We start from the raw sequence: 21800 nt of genomic DNA, 5'->3' as shown, positions 1-21800 counted from the left end.
GTTTTCCAAGAATAAAGATAAATATTGCTTTTACTGGATTTTTTAATCTTTGTTTTAAAGAAAAAGAATTCCATTTTACTTCTCATCCATCCCAAACCAGGGAACGTTTCTTGAGAATGAGGATTATGTTAGTATCTTGTTATTTGCGTTATTGGGCCCCTCATAAATGTATGTGTTTTATTTGTCAAATGAAGATTGCTATGCTAACTTAGCAGGGCTGTTGTGAAAATTAAAGAGAGTCTTAGGAAAATAACTGGCACACAGTAGATCATAACCAAAGATGGTGTTTTGTTAAAACCACTCTTCTGCCCTTTAGAATAAAGTTTGTAAAGGATACAAAGGGGAGAAGTCCTACCTAATCAAGTTCTCTAATAGTACCCTACAGTGTTTACTGAGTATCTTCTGTATGTCAGGGACTGTCCTACGTCCCAGGGAAATGGCGAGCATCCCCCTTACTGGCTCAGTCCTTGTGCCAGTAGTCTTTAATGAGGCTGGACTTAACAGGATTTAATTTGTATTCTTTTCTCATGCTAACAGATTCCTTTTTAATTATGAGCTGTACTGATTGTTCTTTGTTTACAGTTACAAGATAATAAAACCTTCCTAGCGATGCTAAACCATGTCTTGAATGTGGATGGATTTTACTTTTCAACAACATATGATTTGACCCATACTTTGCAGCGGCTATCCAATACTAGTCCAGAATTCCAAGAAATGAGTCTTTTGGAAAGGGTAAGCTTGATCTTCAGTTATTTTTATTTTTAGTATTTTAAAACGGACGTGTCTCTGTTTCATGCATAAAAATTTATATTGATTTTTCTCAGTCCTGGCTATATGTTAGAAACATGTATGAGGCTTTGAAAATATACCCTATTTTAAATATACATCACAATCCCAGCGTGAGAGTCCTTGAATCTGTGTATGGATACAGCCAGAATTGAGAACCACTGGTGTAGATATTCAGAAATCTTTGTATAAACACACAAGTAAATTATTAGAGGAAAATCTTTCAGAATTTGTATTTTGCATAACTATTACAAGGCTACCAAGTGCTAACTCTCTCATGTAAAATCTTCAAACTAGCATTGCATTCATTTGTAATTTCTTAACTCTCAACTCTGTTCGGTAGTGCAGCAGTTACATTAGCAGTGTAATTAGGCTTATAAAATTCATATTCTAATAGTTGATACTTCTGTAGTGATGTTTATTTATAATTTTTATAACTAAAAATGTAACAAAAGTCACTAAGAATTTGGAAAATGTCCTTTTAAAGTTTTTTTTTATTTTGCTTTTTTTTTTTCTTTGAGACAGAGTCTCGCTCTGTCACCTTGGCTGGAGTGCAGTGGTGTGATCTCAGCTCACTACAACCTCTGCCTCCTGGGTTCAAGTGATTCTTGTGTCTCAGCCTCATAAGTAGCTGGAATTACAGGCGTGTGCTAACATGCTTGGATAATTTTTAGGATTTTTAATAGAGATGGGGTTTCGCCATGTTGCCCAGGCTGGTCTCAAACTCCTGGCCGCAAGTGATTCACCCACCTCATCCTCCCAAAGTGCTGGGATTACAGGGGTGAGCCACCGTGCCTGCCCAATCTGCTTTTTTTTTTTTTTTTTTTTTTTTTTAATATACAGTGAATGTATCTTTAAAATTAGGTTTCAGATGATCTCAACTTAGTTTCTTTTGTTCAGGAACCTGGATAATTGCTGCCTTAATTTTTTTTGACACACCTTAGATGTGTTTAATGAGAAGACAGAATTTAAAAGGTCCTTCTATGTTACCTATTAGGTTGAAGAATGTGAAGTTGTCAGTAACTGCCCATTTTTAATCAATAAAAATGGTTATTTCTTATAGTTCAACCTAAATTAGTATTTTAGTTGACTGGCTTTTTTGGGTAAGATTTTACACTCTAATTTAGTAAAATTGTATATAGCCTTAGATGGAAGTTTAGATGCAGACTAAGCATTCAAGAAACTTGGCTTTTAACTACAAAGAGACTTGCTTTTAAAAGCAGCTGCTACATTCTCCATTTGTTTGTGAAACATCTCTACAACATCAGCCATGTACCAGGCACTATACTAGCCCCTGGGGACCCAGAATGAAGCTATGGACCCTGTCTTGTGGGAGCCTACAGACTGCCAGGGAAGTGGTAGTCAAAGAATGGTTGCTATAATGGAGATATGTACCGAAGTGAAGTGGGATCCTGAAGGAATGAGGGTCTTTGCCTGGGGTTGTCAGGGACAACTGTATAAAGAAAGGTATCTACAGAGGACAGTAACTTTACACAGAAAGATAACTTTTGACCTGAGACTTGATGAAGATTTGTTGGTCAGGTGACAGTGGGCCAGGGAGGGTTCCACGCAGAGGTGGTGGCAGAGGCTAAGCTGAAGCAAAAGCCATCTCATCTGTTGGATGAGTTGGGAATATTTTGTCAGCTAATCAGAAAGTCAGCCAAGTGTGGTGGTTCATGCCTATAATCCCAACACTTTAGACAGCTGAGGCAGAAGGATAGTTTGAGTCCAGGAGTTCAGGACCAATCTGGGCAACATAGGGAGACCACATCTTTACAAAAAATTTAAAAATTAAACAGGTGTGGCGGCACACACCTGTAATCCCTGCTACTCAGGAGGCTGAGGTGGGAGGATCGCTTGAGATAGAGGCCGCAGTGAGCTGTCATCACACCACTGCACTCCAGTCAAGGCAACAGCGAGACTGTCTTAAAAAAAAAAGTTAATGTTTTTTTAACTTGGGAATCATAAAAGTGATAAATGGAACATATATATCCTAAGTATTTTAACTTAAAACACAAAGTTTTACATTGATCAATGTTTTTATGTACGGCCATAGGATTTTCTTTGTTTTTGGTTCCTTTATTCTGAATTGTCTTCCCTGTGTAAATTACATCCGTAAGGCTTTCTCATTTGGGCCACTTTAAAGACTTTGACACTTAGAGAAATCTGTGTGCAGAATCCTGTACATTTTTACTATGTTCTTTTATATATTTTTAGTTGCCACTCCCACTCTGAATTCAACAGCAGTTTTGTTTTAGCAACTTGCCTCTTACCAAGTTATGTTCCAAATCATTTAACTTTATAGAAACAGCAGTCTGTTTTTAGTCTTATTTTATTGGTTTATAAAATATTTAGTTAAACTATGTAATGAAATAATAAGTATGACCGGCACAGACCACTCGGGAACACACATTTGAATCTCAGGAAGTGTGATTCAGCTGGTTGTGGCCAAGTGCAAAAGCCATTCCCTGTGACTTTTAGAGTTGGGGGTGTGGGTGGTTCATTTGGTATGCTTCATAAATAGAATTGATTAATCTACTGAGTAGAGTCAATTATTTTGTTTGTTTTTTTCTTTTTTGAGACAAGAGTCTTGCTGTGTCACCTAGCCTGGAGTGCAGTGGTACAATCTTGGCTCATTGCAGCCTCCACCTCCCAGGTTCAAGTGATTCTTGCGCCTTAACCTCCCCAAGTAACTGGAACTACAGACATGTGCCAACACATCTGACTAATTTTTGTATTTTTAGTAGAGAAAGGGTTTTGCCATGTTGGCTAGGCCGGTCTCGAACTCCTAAGTCTCAAGAGATTCACCTGCCTTGGCCTCTCAGAGTGCTGGGATTACAGGCATGAGCCACCACGCCTGTCCCTAAGTAGGGTCCATTAAATATAGATTGTTGAGGGAGCTTCTTCTGTATTTATGAAAGTCAGAGTGGCCAGAGATGAGATCAGAGAGTTAATTAGGGACTGCCAGATCCTAGGACTGATTAGGCCATGCAGAGATTTGGTTCTTTAGATGACAGAGTCGTTGAAGAATTTTGAGCAGATAGGAGACAGGACATGTTAGAGAACTCCTACTGGCAGTATTGTGGAAAAATGGGTGGGGAGGACTAATGCCTAAACTGGAGGCAAGGGAAGCTGTGTTAGTAGTTAGGCTGGAGTCAAATGTTGGTCAAGGATAGTGGAAGTAGAAATGTAAAAAAGATGAATTTTGAAGAAGATTTAGTACTTGAAAATTAAATGTAAGGGAAAGAAATACCGTAAGACTCCTCCCAAGTTTCTGTCTGGCCTGAGACAATGAGACAGGAATGTCCACAGGAGGTACAGATTTGAGGGGGAGATGTATTTTGTTTGAGACCTGTCAAAGAAACCTGCTTCTACCATCAGACAGAGACATTGATTGGTGTCGTTTTCTTTCTGTAGAAAGTAAGCTTGGCAGGAGATATTTTATTAAATTTTAAAACTTCTCTCAGGCAGATCAGCGGTTTGTATGGAATGGTCATCTTCTAAGAGAACTTTCTGCACAGCCAGAGGTAATGTACACTAAATAAAATCGCTTAATTGTTGCAGTCCAAGCTTTAATTCAATGCATGTTATAAAGTGACTTCCTAATCACCAAGAATTTTGAGAAACAATTCTAATTTAACTTTATAACTTACAAACTTGGATCAGGTCTACCCTGGCACATCATTCTAGGTTGAAGAAGCCTAATTATTTTACTCTGATCTTCTATAGAAGCCTTAAGTAAAAATACATTGCTTTGTCTAAGAGAGATACAGTGGGTCTTGGTACATGGATAATGAAGACATGAGGGGCCAGAGCCAAGTTCCCTGGCCAAGGGGAGAGCTTTGTTTTTGTCTTCCTTTGGGGATGAGACTCCCTTCAGTCACCCAGGAGAGACACGCACAGGCACCATCTTCTTCTGTCCTTTGTCTGCGCATACGAGGTGTAAACAGGGAGGCCCAGCCAGGGAAACATGATATATTACTGAATCTAGGTAAATAGATGTGTCTAATTACTTTATTTCTTGTCATTTGCTATGCTTTTTTTGGAAAAGTAGTTTGAGCTGCAAACAATTAGCATGGGATATCTTTTCCCTGGAGGAGTGAAGTTGTTGTAGGCAAAGACTGAAAAGGAGGTAAACATTCTGTAACTTCATGTAGCTTTATTAGTATTCCAAAATCTGTGAATATTCAAGCTCAAATGATTGTAATGCATACTTAATGTTACATTAGAGAAATTTTTTAAAAATTGTATTACCCGTAAGTTTACTACCTTGTTATGTTTGTATATTACCTCCCTATGTGTACATATTTTTATATAATGCTTATTTATTTTTAAAGTGTATTTGTTCTAAATATGTATCTTCATTTCAGGTTCATCGGTTTGCCCTTCCAGTGTTACATGGCTGTATCCTTACATGATATTACTCTTTAGTTTCTAGATGCCTTTATTTAAATTTTATTATAAGGCAGATTTAGAGATAGTCTCAAATACTCCATAAGGAGAGTATTTCAGAATTAATAGAACTTGCTGTTGATAAGAAAATCAAACTCATTGCCATGTTGGTTTTTTTGTTTAGAATGAACTTTTCAGACTATACAACTCTCTCTGTGTTCAAGAGTTCTGGGGCTGGTTGTTTAAAGAGAAGGAATACGTATACTGTATTTTGCCTTTATTTGATGTTATCTTTTATCAGTAAATTACACATAAGTAGTTTGGACCTGGCTGTTGAAAACTTTCCTTAGTACATAATTTGAAAAGTTAGACTTAGGGCGGGCATGGTGGCTTGCACCTCCGGTCCCAGTTACTCAGGAGGCTGAGGTGGGAGGATGACTGGAGTCCAGGAGTTTGAGGCTGCTGTGAGCTATGATGGCACCACTGCACTCCAGCCTGGGTGACAGGGTCAAAAAAAGTATAAGTCAGACACTAGTGTGGGTAACAACTTGGAGAGGAGAATTACCATTAAAAATTTTATTTGTCATTTGAAATAGTGACAGATAAATGAAAATAGGTAGAGTACAAAGAATATTGCCTAGGGGAGAAATCAGAGTACAGATACAAAATGAGTATTGATTATCTAATGGTAGGTTCATATTAAAAACAAATCTGTATCATAGACATCATAATAAAAATAAAGCAGCCAAGTGCGCTGGCTCTTAAAGGATAGATAAGCACAGTATATGCCGATGAGTGCCTATCCAGTTACGTGCCACATACTGACATTTCAGTCAGCAACAGACCACGTATATGGTAGTGGTCCTACAAGATTATAATACCATATTTTTACTGTATCTTTTCTATGTTTAGATATGTTGAGATACACAAATACCATTGTGTTAACAATTGCCTACAGTATTTAGTACAGTAACATGCTATACAGGTTTGTAGCTAAGGAGCGATGGGCTATATACCGTGTAGCCTAGGTGTGCAGTAGGCTGTGCCGTCTGGATTTGTGTACGTACCCTCTATAATGTATAGGATTGTCTGACGATGCATTTCTCAGAATGTACCCCTATTAAGTGATACATGACTGTAATCAGGATTGTGCCCTGCAGAGAATGGTGATGACATCTTTCTATCAAGCACATGTAAGAAGCTTATCAGTACAAGTCTATTATTTATTTATTAATTATGTTAATATAGTTTCACTGAACTTACGCTTGTTATACTTAAAACCCAAAAAGTTATGGAGGAAACATGTTCCACAGTTACAGGGGAATAAAAATTAGAAAATTTTGGGATAAAACCTCATTTATTTTTGCTTCCCCAAACCCCCACCCCGAGCTTTCCATGTTCTCCTAAGGACAAAATAAGAATAAATGTGTTTATTCGGCTGGACGCGGTGGCTCATGCCTGTAATCCCAGCTACTTGGGAGGCTGAGGCAGGAGTATCACTTGAACCCAGGAGGCAGAGATTGCAGTGAGCCGAGATCTCACCACTGCACTCCAGCCTGGGCAACAGAGCAAGACTCTGTCTCGCAAAAAAAAAAAAGTGTTTATTCTTATTTAGTGCCTTAAATGATTTGGGCCAACTATGGTGGTTTTTTTTGTTTTTTCAAAATGAGATTGTGAATGGATAAACAATATTAAGTGAGATTATAGAACCTTTTTTTCTAGGCAATTTTAGAAACAGCTTACCCATTTACCTTTAAATTGAAAGCTTTAAATGAGCTTTTCTTTAGTGTGGTTTGTTGACTAGAAGTAAGAGACATTAATAAGTAAAATGACCCCAAGACAGGAACATGACTGGAATAAAGAGTGGACAGAGAGAGGCCGGAGCTGTGTTCAGAGAATTAGCTCAGCCCAAATGACTCAGGGCCTTATAAGCCATGGGAAGAACTGTAGCTTTTACTTTAAATGTAGTGGGGCCAGGCATAGTGGCTCATGTCTGTAATCTCAGTGCCTTGGGAGGCTGAAGCAGGAGGATCCTTTGAGGCCAGTAATTCAAGACCAGCCTGGAGAACATAGTGAGACCCTGTCTCTACAAAAAAGTTTTTAAAATTAGGCATGGTGGCATGTGCCTGTAGTCCCACCTGCTCAGGAGGTTGATTCAGGAGGATCGCTTGACCCCATTTTGAAGCTGCAGTGAGCTATGATCACACCACTGTACTCTAGCCTGGGTGACAGAGGAAGACCTCTACTCAAAAGATTTTTGAGAAGGGGAAATTTGGTGAAGGTGCATGCTAGAGTGATGTCCAAGAATGTGTGAGGTGGGTGGGGTCAGCGCACAGGTAGACGGCCTGGTGTGGACTGCTCACCTCCCACTGTAGAAGGGAAGCAGATTGGATGTGGATGCTGGTGGGTGTGTAAACGTGATCGGGGCCTGTGGAGGGCTTTTATTTTTACAGCGCCATATAAAGTGACATAATGGGCTGTGAGTGGGATGAGGGAGAAATGTTGCAGGTTGAGGGGAGTATGTGAAATGGCCATCCTGCAGAGAAGGCGTGGATGTTCCCGGGAGTAACTCACTGATGAAAGGCTGGAAGTAAATATACTCACATTTTAAAAGTTAATGCTGATGGGATTCAGTTTTTATTTTACTCTTGTTCCTTTCATGCTTTCTGAATTCTCTAAAGTGTATATGTTTTTGTCTTACAATCAGAGGAACATGATTCATAAAGCAGTCAGTCATATTCTCTGCTAGATTTTAAGAGCAGGCTTATCTGCCCTGCTCGTCTTTGTGCCCTGGCTCAAAATAGATAATTTGGGTGAGTAAGGGAGCAGATACTACCTTGGAGTCTTCTCTAGTGCTATGGGCTTCAAAGGAAAGTGAATTGGGAGCTCAAGAGGATCCCTTATCAAGTCTAATGATACCAGGTAATAGAGATGAGTCGTTAGCAACTCAACTCATTGCTGATGTCATTAGGTACCATTTTGAAAATCATTTGGTGTTCTTTTGTGAATTTCCGGCACTTCTCCAGTGCCTACCCAATACATTCATACCAGGAGGTCTTTCCAGAATGTTCACAGTACCATGTTAGAGCAATACCATGAACATCACAAGGGCTTGAAGTTTATAAATAGTGTAGTTTCATTTTTACAAAAAAGCAAGCTGTGTGTTTCTAAGCACACATGTGATGAAACTAAAAAGATAGGAGAATGGTCTCCATAAACCTGAGAATAGTTACTTCTAGGTGAGAACACAGTTGGATAGAATAGGGAAGGAGCAGATAAATAGATTCACGGTTTTGGTACTGTTTTGAAGTTGGATGGTAGGTTCACAAATACTTTGTTATGCTGTTATGCTTTATAATGGATGCATCAAATTATATTAAGAAAAAGTATTACATGTAGAAAATACCATAACCAAACCTCAACAAATGTGGAAGGAGAAAAAGTAAGGCCATTGAAACAATAAAACCTTTCTGTCATACCCCCTTGCTCCGCTAGCCACAGTGTGGCAAACGTTAAAAAGCAGACAATAAATTAGCCAGACATGGTGGCGTGTGCCTGTAGACCCAGCTGTCTGGGAGGCCAAGGCGGGAGGATGGTTTGGGCCCAGGAGTTTGAGGCTGCAGTGAGCCTTGATGGTGCCACTGCACTCCAGCCTGGGTAGCACAGCAAGAGCCTCTCTCTCAAGTAAATAAATGCATAAATAATTTTTTTTTTTAAAAAAGCAGACAATATCAAATGTTGGTAAAGGTGAGAAGCCAAAGTAATTCTTGAAACAATATGGAATTTCCTAATAAGATCAGATGAGGAATATACTCTGTAACCCAGCAGTACTGCTCCTTAGAGCCACTTCTGCTTGTTCTGTACAGAGATGTTTATTGCAACACTGTTTATAATAGTAAAACTGGAAACACCTGGCATGTCCATGGACAGTAGAATGGATAAGTAACTGTAATCTAGTCGTGTAGTAGAATATTATACAGCCATAGCAGCAGCAAATGAACCTCCTGACTATAATGAGCAAATAAGGAGAACTGAAAGAATACATACAGGTTAATTCCTGTTACGTTTTAAAAAAAAAAAAAAAAAAAGCCAAAAGCTGTGCAGACTAAACAGGAAGTTGTTTAGTGGCAAAACTAGAAAGACAAGGGAATGATGAGCTGAGTGGATGGTAGTTACTTCTTAGAGAGCAGTAAGGGAGCCACACAGAAAGGTGCTTCAAAGATGCTAGTGGGTACAAAGGGGTGTGTGTATGTGTAATTTTTAAAATTATGATCAAATATATTTAATAAACAATTTGCCTTTTTGATCATTTTTAGATGTGTAATTCAGTGAGTGGCATTAATTTCATTCACAGTGTTGTGCTACCAGCATCCTGTTTCCATCACTCCAGTAAGAAATTCTTACCCAATTAATATCAACTCCCCATACTAAATGGATATTTAACTATGGTAAATAGTTGCATACATTATATTTTACTGTTTATTATATTTCATAATAAAAACATTTAATGTAAGAGGTATGCCAATTCCAGAAGCTTTTGCAACCCTTTACTCTGGGAATGAAGTGATCTAAAGATCAGCCTTTAGAATTTCTAGGTATATGACTGTTTATATTACTGAATGGTATAGGAAGTGTCCTATAGCATATACTATTATTAGTAGTTAAGGGAAATAACTTTATATAAAGAAGGGGGAGATACAGTCTTTCATATTGAAGTTCACCTTTTCTATTTTGAGGATAAGGTAGAGTCAGAATTTCCATTTCTAGGTAACTTTTGTTTAATTCACTTTAATCTGTGAATCTTCATATGCTTACCAGCTGTTATGGCTAATTTATAATTATGTGTCATGCATTTCATTTTTTTTTTTTTTTCCTTAACTGCAGAAGCCTAGCCTTCCGTCCCCCGCTTTTTTGTTTCTTATTTGAAAGTTAATCTATTTTAAATTTATGTTTTCCATTCATAGTAGATTTTTCAGTGATGTGGTTTATACTTAATTCTTTAGAAAGTGATTGAGGATATCAGGAAAAGGGAAACATATCATTTAAATAAAAACACCATAGTGAACTTCTTAAATATATTGCGTTCATGTCACAGGGTTATTAACTTGACAGAGCTTCACAGTTGATTATAGTACTGAGGGCTTGTGAATATTCAGGAGGATTTGTATACTCTGTCATTTTTTCTCTTAAAGACCATTATTAGGGTAGATGCATTCAAACAATCTAGAAACAATGCTTATGATTTCTATTATATGTTGTATTTTTCTTAATGTAGTTAAGTTATTACCATGCATTCATGTTCTATTAATGGAAAATACTTTGATTGGATTCTCATCTCGAGGAGGAGCTGTTTCAGAGCTGGTGTGCGCTATTATGTAAGAGGTGAGATTAATTTTGTCAGCATGGATCATATCTGTAATTAATATTTTGTCTTACGGTGACACGAATGTAACCTTTTATATTTTATTTGTTTTCATTATCATTTGATAGCCTTGCTAAGTATTTATCTCCTACTTCATTATAATAATTAGGTAGGTCTTCCATGCTTCAGCTACTGTAATTGCATTGCAAATGTTAATGTTATACTTGTAGGCTACTGCTTACTGCTTGAAGAGGAACTGATCATGTTGTTCGCTGGATGTCTGAAAGCACAGCTGAACTCAGTGTAGTTTTCAGTAACATAACTTAGAAAGTATTTTCTTGTATTGCTTTTAGGTTTTTTTGCATGCATGAAGCTAGTCATTTGCTTTATGCCTTCAACTTTGTGAACATTTACATTTTGAGCATTTATTTTCCAGACTTTGTACTAGCAACATGCTTATTTCGCTGAACTAAACTTTAAAAATCTGTATTAAAGCTTACTGTCATTATGGAAAGGAGTTTCTCCAATCTTTCTATTTTTTTTTAACCAGAATATATCAGCATATTTTATGGCCCTAAGCCATTAAATAAATTGTAGCTTGGGGCCAGAAAGTTGTAGAGATTATTTGCTTAATATCTCTCGTAGCAGAGGAAGAATAACATTGAGTTTGTGACCTGGCCAAGATCACAAACCAAATTAGAGATAGCAACTCTCTTATAACTAGATTTTCTTGGATGGAAACATAGTTTTTGATTAAATTTTTTGAACAGGTAGTGCATTTACATATTTCAAATATCAAAAAGTATTTTTTTAATGCGATGAAAAATATCTCCCATTTCTGACCTCATCTGCTCGGTTCTTACCCCCTTACCAGCTAATCAGATGTTAGTTTCTTGTTTATCCTTCCGGATAATTTTTATGCTAATACAGGTATGTGCCCTTCTCTTCCTCCTTTTTTTAGACAGTGATAATATTCTATGCATATTTTTCTGTACCTTGGTTCCTTTTTTTCTTAATATGTCTTGCAAATCTTTTCATAAAGATCCTTCTTTCATACACAGAAACACACATACTGTCTCTCACTCTGACTCTCACTTTTAAAAATAACTGGATGTTGTTCCTTAGTAGGAATTACTAAAGGAAGCAAGGATAGCCTGTGCCTCTGACAGGTAATCTCATAAAGTATTGAGGAGTCATGTCATTGCTGATTTGGCGCTATAATTTTGGCCGCTTCTGGTGATATGGTAACAAAAACAGTGATACTTCGCATATACCTCCGAATGTTATATGTGAGAAATATGTGAGATAGAAAGGATGTTAGGAAATACTTGGCACAGTTAAAAACCCATTGATTTCTTTCCGATAATTTGGTAATTTGGGTCAGGGACTAGCTTGAAAGTTGCATTTGCTTAGCAAGCTTTTCCTTGTAAAAATAGATTATGTAAATACATTTTTAAAGGAATGCCTCAAATATTTGAAAGAACTAAACAGCATCAAGAATCCACTTTGCTTTTTGAACTAGGTTTTGTGAGCATATTTATGGAATTACAGAGGATCACATACAGTTTTTGTGTTTTCATTTTCATAATTAAAATCAGTATAAGCATCTGCTGGAGACCATTTGCATTGTTATAACAAAATATTTTAAAATGGTCTATATTCACCAGGTGTGGTGGCTCACACCTGTAATTTCAGCACTTTGGGAGGGTGAGGCGGGCGGATCACCTGAGGTTGGGAGTTCGAGACCAGCCTGACCAACATGTAGAAACCCCATCTCTACTAAAAATACAAAAATTAGTGGGGCATGCTGGCGCATGCCTGTAATCCCAGCTACTTGAGAGGCTGAGGCAGGAGAATTTCTTGAACCCGGGAGGCAGAGGTTGTGGTGAGCCGAGATCGCGCCATTGCACTCCAGCCTGGGCAAAAAGAATGAAACTCCATCTCAAAAAATAAATAAATAAAAATAAAATGGCCTGTATTTACGTTGAGTATTGTGTTGTTACTAAGTATAATTACCTAAATTGATAGTGTTACCTTTCAAACTAGTATTTTTCAAATTAGGATCTATGGACATTTTCTCAGGGATCCTTGAGAATTTTTTTTTTTCTTTAAAAGATGTCTCAAGTTTGAGAAACACTATTTTAGAAGAATTTTGCATGTAGGAACAATCAGTGTATTTAAGAGTAACCAACTTCATCTGTTTATTAATAGGTTTTTATACTCCTCTTTAAACCTGTTTAAAGTGAGCGAGCTTCTGTTAGTTTTCTGATCATGTATAATGAGTTTGTTTGAATTGTATTTTCATAATGACTTTTCCACTAATTTGAACTGACTTAGTTCTCTCCAAGTTAACCTGAATTAGTGGGTTTCTGAAGTGTTTCTTTACGTAATCAGTATAGTTAATTCTTAATTTTTTTTCTACTTAGGAATTGATTCTGAAGGCCATGCAGCTAACTTTGTAGAAACAGAACAAATTGTGCACTACAATGGGAGCAAAGCTTCATTTGTACAGGCAAGTTGTTAGTCTGTTAGGCAGTCAGTGAGTTGGCCTTTTCTGCTTGGATTGTAATTTTCTGTCATGTTGAAATTTCCCTCTTTTCCCTTCCCCTCCGTTCTTATGTAATATTTTTATCTACAGAAAAAGTTCACCCAAAAAAGGAAAGTCCATTAATCTGGCACTAACCTACTGAAATTTCCTGCCCTTAAATTAAATCCCTGGAGGAGAGGGTAGGCTAGGAGGTGCAAGGAGAGTTATGGAAATGGAGCCATCTGTCTGTTGAACCATTTACATGTATTCAGGGCAGTGATGATAGGACAAGCTGATGGCTTATGATTGACTTTACCTGCCACTGTGAGATGTCTCTTCTCTTGCCTTATGGAGTTGTGGACCACTTGCTGCTCCAGAGCGTTAGTGTCCAAATATAGTCATATGTTGATAAACATATCCATTTGAAAATGAATAAAGCAATTTTCTAATTTTTTCATAATGCCAAATTATATAACAGATGTAACCTGTTAATTTTTACTCATAGATAAATGTAGAATTTCGGGGAAATAAAGAATTATCTACTACACAAATGCCGTGTATATAAAACTAGAAGGAGAAAAAGTTCTAAATGTTTTTTCGTAAAATATGAACCTTAGGAGAGATACACGTGGATTTTTAAAATAGTTGGTAGGTTGTATTACTTTTTTCCGTGCATGTTCATTAATTTATATACCGCTGACAATAAGTAAGGTGAGAAAAACAAATATGTTTGTGTTTCTTTTCACATTTCTCTCTTTTCTTTTAGACTCGAGGATCAATACCTGTTTTCTGGTCCCAAAGACCAAACCTCAAGTACAAACCACTGCCACAGATCAGCAAAGCAGCAAATCACGTGTGTATGCCTTTTTTGTTGGCTAAAAATAGAAGCTTAATAGCATTATAATTTGCATGTAAAGAATGTATCTCCCCTAAATCAGCATTCAACATCTTTGAGGCTCTTCTTGGTTCTAGCACATAGTAAACCCCTAAACCAAAAGTTGTGTGGGTGGCACGTTAGAAATATAGAAAAACAAACTATGATTGAATGGCGTGGCAAGTAAGGATTTAAGAGATCTCAGTAAGATTTGTAAATTTATGCTTTTTAGAGTACTTAATATATTCCTCTGAGGTTGTATTCAGAATGAAAGTGGCAGTGTTGCAGCTCAGAGTAAAATAGCTTATGATTACTAGATGACATTTAGAATATCTAGAAGACATAGTTCACATCCTGACATCATTCTTTTGAATATAGAAATAAGACATTTAAGGAGGTCCTTTTAAAATATTTAAATTATATTTATAAATTACATAATGTACTCCAGTAAAATATGTAACTCTTTTCCCTCTAGATGGATGGTTTCCAAAGGCATTTTGATTCCCAAGTAATTATTTATGGAAAACAAGTTATAATCAATCTGGTATGTTTCTTATGTTTCTTGGGGCGGGGGCAGGGGAACCTTAACTTTTTCTTGACAGAAAATTTACTATTTTAACCATTTTTAAGTGTACAGTTCAGTGGCATTAAGTAGTTCGTAATGTGCAACCATCATCACTGTTCGTTTCCACAACATTTCATCATACCAGACAGAAACTCTATCCATTAAATAATTAACTTCCTATTACCTCCCTCCCCACAGGCCCTGGTAGTTCTATTTTACTTTCTGTCTCTCTGAATTTGTCTATTCTGAGTACCCCCATGTAAGTGGAATAATACAATATTTGTCTTTTTTCATGTTTTTAAGGTTCATCCATCTTGTAGCATGTATAGAATTTCATTCTTTTTTTAAGACCGAAGAATATTCCATTGTGTGTGTGTGTGTGTGTATAAACATTGGTGGTGTGCAAGGATCTGTTTGATTGAGTCCCTGTTTTCAGTTCTTTTAGGCTTTTACCTAGAAGTAGAATTGCTGGATCATATGGTGATTCTATGTTTGACTCTTTGAGGAACCACCATACTGTTTGCCATAGCGGCTGCACCATTTTGTATTCCCACCAGCAATACACCAGAGTTCCAGTTTCTTCATATCCTTGCTGACAATTGTTGTTTTCTGTTTTGTTTTGTGTGTGTGTGTGTGTGTGTGTGTGTGTGTGTGTATGAGTTTTTAATTATAGCCATCCTGATGGGTGTGGAGTGGTGTCTCGTGGTATTGAGTTGATTTACGTTTCTCTAATGATTTGTGTGATTTTGAGTGTCTTTTCATGTGCTGATTGGCCATTTGTGTATCTTCTTTGGAGAAATGCCTACGTAAATCCTTTGGCTCTTTTTTAATCAGGTCATTTTTGTTTCAGTTGTAGTCATTCTTAATGAAGTCTGGATATTTATCTCTTAGCAGACAGGTGCTTTACAAATATTTTCTCCCACTCTTTAGGTTGATTTTTTACTGTCTTGACAATGTCCTTGGGATACAAATTGTTTAAGTCCAGCTTATCTAGTTTTTCTTTTGTTGCCTCTGCTCTTGGTGTCAAATTCAAGAAATTGTCACCAAATCCAGTAACATAAAGTTACCCCTATATTTTCTTCTTAAGAGTCTTTATGGTTTTAGATCTTACAGGCCTTTGGTCTGTTTTGAGTTAATTTGTTTTGTGTGTATGTGTGTCTGTGTATTACTTCTTATCACTGCACATGAGTTAATTTTTGTATATAGTGTAGGGGTAAGGGTCCAACTTCATTCTTTTGCATATGGATATCCAGTTTTCCCAGCACCATTTATAAAAGACTGTTCTTTTCCTTTAAATAGTCTGTCACCCTAATAAAGCATCAGTTGAACACATATGTAAGGTCTTATCTTGACGCTCTGTTCTAGTCCATTGGTCTCTGTGTCTGTCCTTAGGACAGGATAACACTATTTTGGTTACTACAGCTTTGTGTAATAAGTTTTAAAATCAGGAAATGTGATAATTCCAACTTCCTTCTCCTTTTTCAAGATAATTTTGGCTACTTGAGATCCCTTGAGATTGCTTATGAATTTTAGGCTTGGTTTTTCTATTTCTGCAAACAGTGGCATTGAGATTTTAGTAGCAATTGCATTTAATTGACAGATTGATCACTTTTAATAGTACTGTTGTCTTAGTAATATTGTTTGTCAGTCCAGCAATGCAGGTGTCTTTTCATTTATTTATATTTTAAAAAATTTCTTTCAGCAATATTTTGCAGTTTTCAGTGTACATGCATTTCACGTCCTTGTTTAAATTTATTTTTGAGTATTTATGCCTGAATGGTGCTTGTTTGTTTGTTTGTTTTGCTATTGTAAATGAAATTGTTTTTGTAGTTTCCTTTTTGGATATTTCATTGTTAGTATAGAGAAATGCAACTGATTATTGTGTCTTGATTTTTGTATGCTGCAACTTTGTTGAATTTATAATCTCCAATAGCTACTTTGCAGAATTTTTAGGATTTTCTGTATGTAAAATCATGTCACCTGTGAACAGAGATAATTTTATGCTTCCTTTCCAATTTGGATGCCTTTTATTTTTTTTTCTTGCCTAATTGCTGTCGCTAGAACTACTAATACTATGTTGAACAGAAATTGTGAAAACAAGTATCCTTGCCTTATTCCTTTTCTTAGGAGAAAAGCTTTTGGTCTTTCATCATTAAATATGATATTAGCTGTGGGTTTTTCACATATTGGCCTTTATGTTGAGGAACTTTTCTTCTTTTTCTAAGTTATCCAGTTGAATGTTTTTATCAAGAAGGGGTTGTTGAATTTTGTCAGATACTTTTCTGTATCAATCGAGATGCTTGTTTTTTTCCTTCATTCTATGAATGTGGTGTATTATACTGATTGATTTTCGTATATTGAACCAGCCTTACATTGTGGGAATAAATCCCTTTGGTCATGGTATATACTTTTTAAATATGCTGCAGAATTTGGTGTGCTAGTGTTTGGTTGGGGATTTTTACATTAATATTCATAGAGGATATTGGCCTGTAGTTTTCTTGTAATATCTTTGTCTAGTTTTGATATCAGGATAATCTTATCTTTACGGAATAAGTTAGAAAGTGTTCTCTCTTCTTCATCTTTTTGGTAGAGTTTGAGGAAGACTGGTGTTAATTCTTTAAATTTTGGTAGAATTCACTGGTGAGTTCACTAGTAAAGCCATCTAGTCCAGGTTTTTCTTTGTTAGGAGACTTTTTTTTCTGTTTGTTTTCATTACTGATTCGATCTCCTTACTACGTATTGGTCTATTTAGATTTTCTGTTTTCTTCATGATTCAGTTTTGGCAGATTATGTGTCTAGGAATTTGCCAATCTGGGTTATCCTACTTGTTGGCATACAGTTGTTCATAGTATTCTCTTAAATTCTTTTTATTTCTCCGAAATTGGTAGTAATGTCCACTGTCACTCCTGATTTTAGTAATTTGAGTCTTTTGTTTCGTTTTGGTCATTCTAGCTAAGAGTTTGTGAATTTTATTGATCTTTTCAAAGTTCAACTTTTAGTTTTATTGACTTTATTGTTTTTATATTTTCTATTTCATTTATCTCTAATTTTTATTATTTCCTCTGGTAGCTTTGGGTTTAGTTTGCTCTTCTTTTTCTTGTTCCTTAAAGTATAAAATTAGGTTATTGCTTTGAGGTTTTCTTTTTTAATGTATGCATTTACAGCGAGAAATTTTCCTCAGCACTGTTTTTGCTTTATTTCGTACATTTGGTATATTGTATTTTTGTTTTCATTTGTCTCAGGTATTTTCTAATTTCTCTTCCTGGGATTTTGTCTTTGAACCAGTGGTTCAGTATGTTGTTGGTTTTTCATGTTTGTGAAATTTCTAGTTTTCCTTCTATTCTTGATTTTTAGCTTTCTGTTGTGATCAGAATATATACTTAATGTGATTTGAATTTTTAAAAATGTGTTAAAACTTGTTTTGTGGCCTAGAGTATAGTTTGTCTTAGAGAATATTTCGGCCGGGCGCGGTGGCTCAAGCCTGTAATCCCAGCACTTTGGGAGGCCGAGACGGGCGGATCACGAGGTCAGGAGATCGAGACCATCCTGGCTAACACGGTGAAACCCCGTCTCTACTAAAAATACAAAAAAAACCTAGCCGGGTGAGGTGGCAGGCGCCTGTAGTCCCAGCTACTCGGGAGGCTGAGGCAGGAGAATGGCGTAAACCTGGGAGGCGGAGCTTGCAGTGAGCTGAGATCCGGCCACTGCACTCCAGCCTGGGTGACAGAGCTAGACTCCGTCTCAAAAAAAAAAAAAAAAAAAAAAAAGAGAATATTTCATGTGTACTTGTAAAAAAATGTGTATTCTGCTGTTATTGGGTAGAGTAATATGTATGTGTCTGTTGGGTCTGATTGGCTTATGATGGTGTTTAATTTCTCTATTTTATTCTGTATTTGCTTATTCGTCTTTGTTTAATTGTTCTATTGTTGAAAGTAGGGTATTGAAGTTTCCTTTTTTTTTTTTTTTTTTTGGAGACAGTCTCTCTTGCCCAGGCTAGAGTACAGTGGCGCGATCTCGGCTCACGGCAAGTTCCACCTCCCGGATTCTCGCCATTCTCCTGCCTCAGCCTCCTGAGTAACTGGGACTACAGGCACCCGCCACCACGCCCAGCTAATGTTTTGTATTTTCAGTAGACACAGGGCTTCACTATTTAGCCAGGATGGTCTCAATCTCCTGACCTCGTGATCTGCCCGCCTCGGCCTCCCAGAGTGCTGGGATTACAGGCGTGAGCCACCGCACCCAGCCCCTACTATTGTTATATAATTTTCTGTTTCTCCCTTCAGTTCTGTCAGTGTGCTTAGTTACATCTTCAGGCTGTCATGGTTTGTTGCATATGTGTTTATAATTGTATCTTCTTGGAAAATTGACCATTTAATCAGTAAACAGTGTTCTTTTTTTGTCTTTTGTAACAATATTTCACTTAGAGTGTATCTTGTCTGATACTAGTGTAGTTATTCCAGCTCTTTTTTGATTACTATTTGCACAAAATATGTTTTTTCATCCTTTCTCTTTCAACCTGTATGTGTCTTTAGGTAGGTCTAAAATGAATCTCTTAGAGACAGCATGTAGTTAGATCATATTTTTTTTCCATTTTGCTGGTCTACTTATTTTTATTGGAGAGTTAATCCATTTACATTTAAAGTAATTACTGATAAGGATTTACTTCTGCTCTTTTGTTATTTGTTTTCTGTGTGTCTTTTAGTTTTTCGTTCCTCATTTCCTCTATTACTCTCTCTTACTGTGCTTAGTTGATTTTTTTTGGTAGTGATATGTTTTGATTACTTTCTCATTTTCATTTGTGTATATTCTATAGCTGTTTTCTTTGTGGTTACCATGAGGATTACATACAATATCCTAATGTTATAAGTATCTAATTTGAATTGATACCAGAAGCATACAAAAGCTGTACTCCTGTAAAGCCTTCTTGCTTCCTTTTTATGTTAACATTTCAAATTGCATCTTTATATATTGTGTTTCAGTAACATAATTATTTTTATGCAATTGGCTCTTATTTGTGTATGTATGTATTTATTTTTTAGAGAAAAGGTCTTGCTCTGTTGCCTAGGCTTGCATGCAGTGGCACGATCGTAGCTCTGTGTAATCTTGAACTCCTGGGCTGAAGGAATCCTCACACTTCAGCTTCCTCAGCAGCTAGGACTACAGGCGCATACCACCATGCTTGGCTAATTTTTTTGTGTTTTTATAGAGATGGGGGTCCTCACTATATTGCCCAGGCTGGTCTTGAACTCCTGACCTCAAGCCATCCTCTTGCCTCAGCCTACCAAAGCGCTAGGATTACAGATGTGAGCCACCATTCTGGACTGCATTTGACTTTTAAATGCTGTAGAAATAAGAAGGGAAGTTACAGACCAGGATTTCAATAATACTGGCTTTTATATTTGCCCTTGTCTTTACCTTTTTGGATTTTTTTTTTTTTTTTTTTTTTGAGATGGAGTCTCATTCTGTCACCTAGGCTGGAGTACAGTGGCACAATCTTGGCTCACTGCAACCTCTGCCTCATGGGTTCAAGTGATTCTCCTGCCTCAGCCTCCCGAGTAGCTGGGATTACAGGTGTGTGCCACCACACCCAGCTAATTTTTTTTATTTTTGGTAGAGACGAGGTTTCACCATGTTGGCCAGGCTGGTCTCAAACTCATGACCTCAAGTGATCTGCCCGCCTCAGCCTCCCAAAGTGCTGGGATTATAGGCGTGAGCTACTACGTCCAGCCTGTTGTATCTCTCTATTGCTGCAAGTTACTGTGTAGCATACTTTCATTTCAAACTGAAGGACTCCCTTTAGCATTTCTTATAGATTGGGTTTAATGATAATAAACTACCTCAGGTTTTGTTTATCTATGAATGTCTTAATTTTTCCTTCATTTTTAGCGGACGTTTTACCAGATACAGAATTCTTGGTTGACAGTTTTTCTTCTTCCAGCATTTAAAATATATGATCCCACTGTCTTCCAGCCTCCAAGATTTCTGATGAGAAATTGGCGGATAATCCCGTTGAGAATCTCTTGTGTGTGATGAGTCTCCTCTCTCTTGCTGCTTTTCAGGATTCTGTTTTTGTCTTTCAACTATGTGATTATAATGTTTTTGGTGTGGGTCTCCTTAGAATTCAGAGCTTTGGTTTGTAGATTCATATGTTTCATCACATTTGGGAAGGTTTTGGCTTTTTGTTTTCTTCAAATCTCTTTCCTCCTTTCTCTCTCTCCTCCTGGAATTCCCATAGTGCTAAATATTTTATTTCACTTTTTGTGCTCTTTTGCTGCAGAATTATTTTTTGGCTTCTTATAATAATTTTTCTATCTTTGTTGATATCCTCATTTTGTTTGTGTATTGTTTTCCTGATTTCTTTATTTCTTTGTCTGTGTTTCCCCTTAGCTCTTTGTTTTTAAGACAGTTGCTTTAAAGTATTTGTCTAATAAGTCTAGTCTAGTAAGTCTAGTCTAATAAGTCTAGTCTTTATCTAATAAGCCAAGTCCTGTCTTGGCTTCCACAGGAACAATTTCTGTCAATTTCTTATGTTCCATTGAGTGAGCCATTTTTTTCTGTTTGTTTGTGTACCTGTGATTTTTTTTTAATTGTATGTTTGATTATTATGATATCATAACTCTGGAAGTCAGAGTCTCCTTTTCCCCTAGGGTTTGCTGGGAGTTTTTTGTTTTATTTGATTGTTAAAGACTCTGCTAATCCTTTTTTTTTTTTCTTGAGACTTTTCGGAACTATTTTTGCCAAAACTGTTTCTTATTGTGTATGTTCACTGAGGTCTGTTCCTTTTGCTTATGTTCAGCTGTTTTGACAAGTTTCATTGAATTCCAAGAACTGAAATAGACAGACAAAAAAGGAAAGCAAAAATGAGAGAACAACCCTGTCCCCCATTCTTTGCAGACTTGTTGTATGCTGGGACAGTCCTTTACTGATTAGCCAGGCTTGCTGTGAGCCTAGGGATCAGTCTGTGGTGAAGGTTTAAGGTCTTCTCAGGACTCTTCTGAGCATGCATCTTGCCTGGTTGTGTGGGTGGCCTTCAAAACTCCTTCATGTACATGGCTGCTTTTGAAAGTCCTAATTTCCCAAAGAATATCACCCAGCTTCTTCTCCAGTCTTTAAATGGTCTATTATATGTTCCCATACAGGATATTTTGCCTCAGGCATCCATTGATTTACATTCCTCTTGTAGCTTTTACAAGCAGTGGTCACCATTTTTACTGCTGGTGTTCAGAGGTATGTGGGACAGAGACCAGTTAGTCCTTCATGTTAGAACAGATGTCCACAATTATTTGCGGATAAG

The 21800-nt window shown here is 36.9% G+C and overlaps 1 protein-coding gene across 3 annotated transcripts in view; it reads left to right on the top strand.

Moving 5' to 3' along the window:
• Positions 1-21800, top strand: part of SACM1L (SAC1 like phosphatidylinositide phosphatase) — a 54887-nt gene that overhangs the window by 18587 nt on the left and 14500 nt on the right. For all 3 annotated transcript variants that reach the window (XM_007983928.3, XM_007983929.3, XM_038004062.2), the window contains exons 5-11: positions 583-732; positions 4254-4313; positions 5157-5190; positions 10459-10560; positions 12967-13052; positions 13834-13920; positions 14417-14485. In XM_007983928.3, coding sequence (XP_007982119.2) covers positions 583-732; positions 4254-4313; positions 5157-5190; positions 10459-10560; positions 12967-13052; positions 13834-13920; positions 14417-14485 — 588 coding nt within the window. The remainder of the gene's footprint in view (positions 1-582; positions 733-4253; positions 4314-5156; positions 5191-10458; positions 10561-12966; positions 13053-13833; positions 13921-14416; positions 14486-21800) is intronic.

The sequence above is a fragment of the Chlorocebus sabaeus genome, chromosome 22 (assembly GCF_047675955.1).
Source record: "Chlorocebus sabaeus isolate Y175 chromosome 22, mChlSab1.0.hap1, whole genome shotgun sequence".
In the NCBI taxonomy this organism is placed as follows: domain Eukaryota; kingdom Metazoa; phylum Chordata; class Mammalia; order Primates; family Cercopithecidae; genus Chlorocebus; species Chlorocebus sabaeus.
The sequence above is the reverse complement of the archived record's forward strand: the minus strand, read 5'-3'. Positions and strand labels throughout refer to the sequence as shown.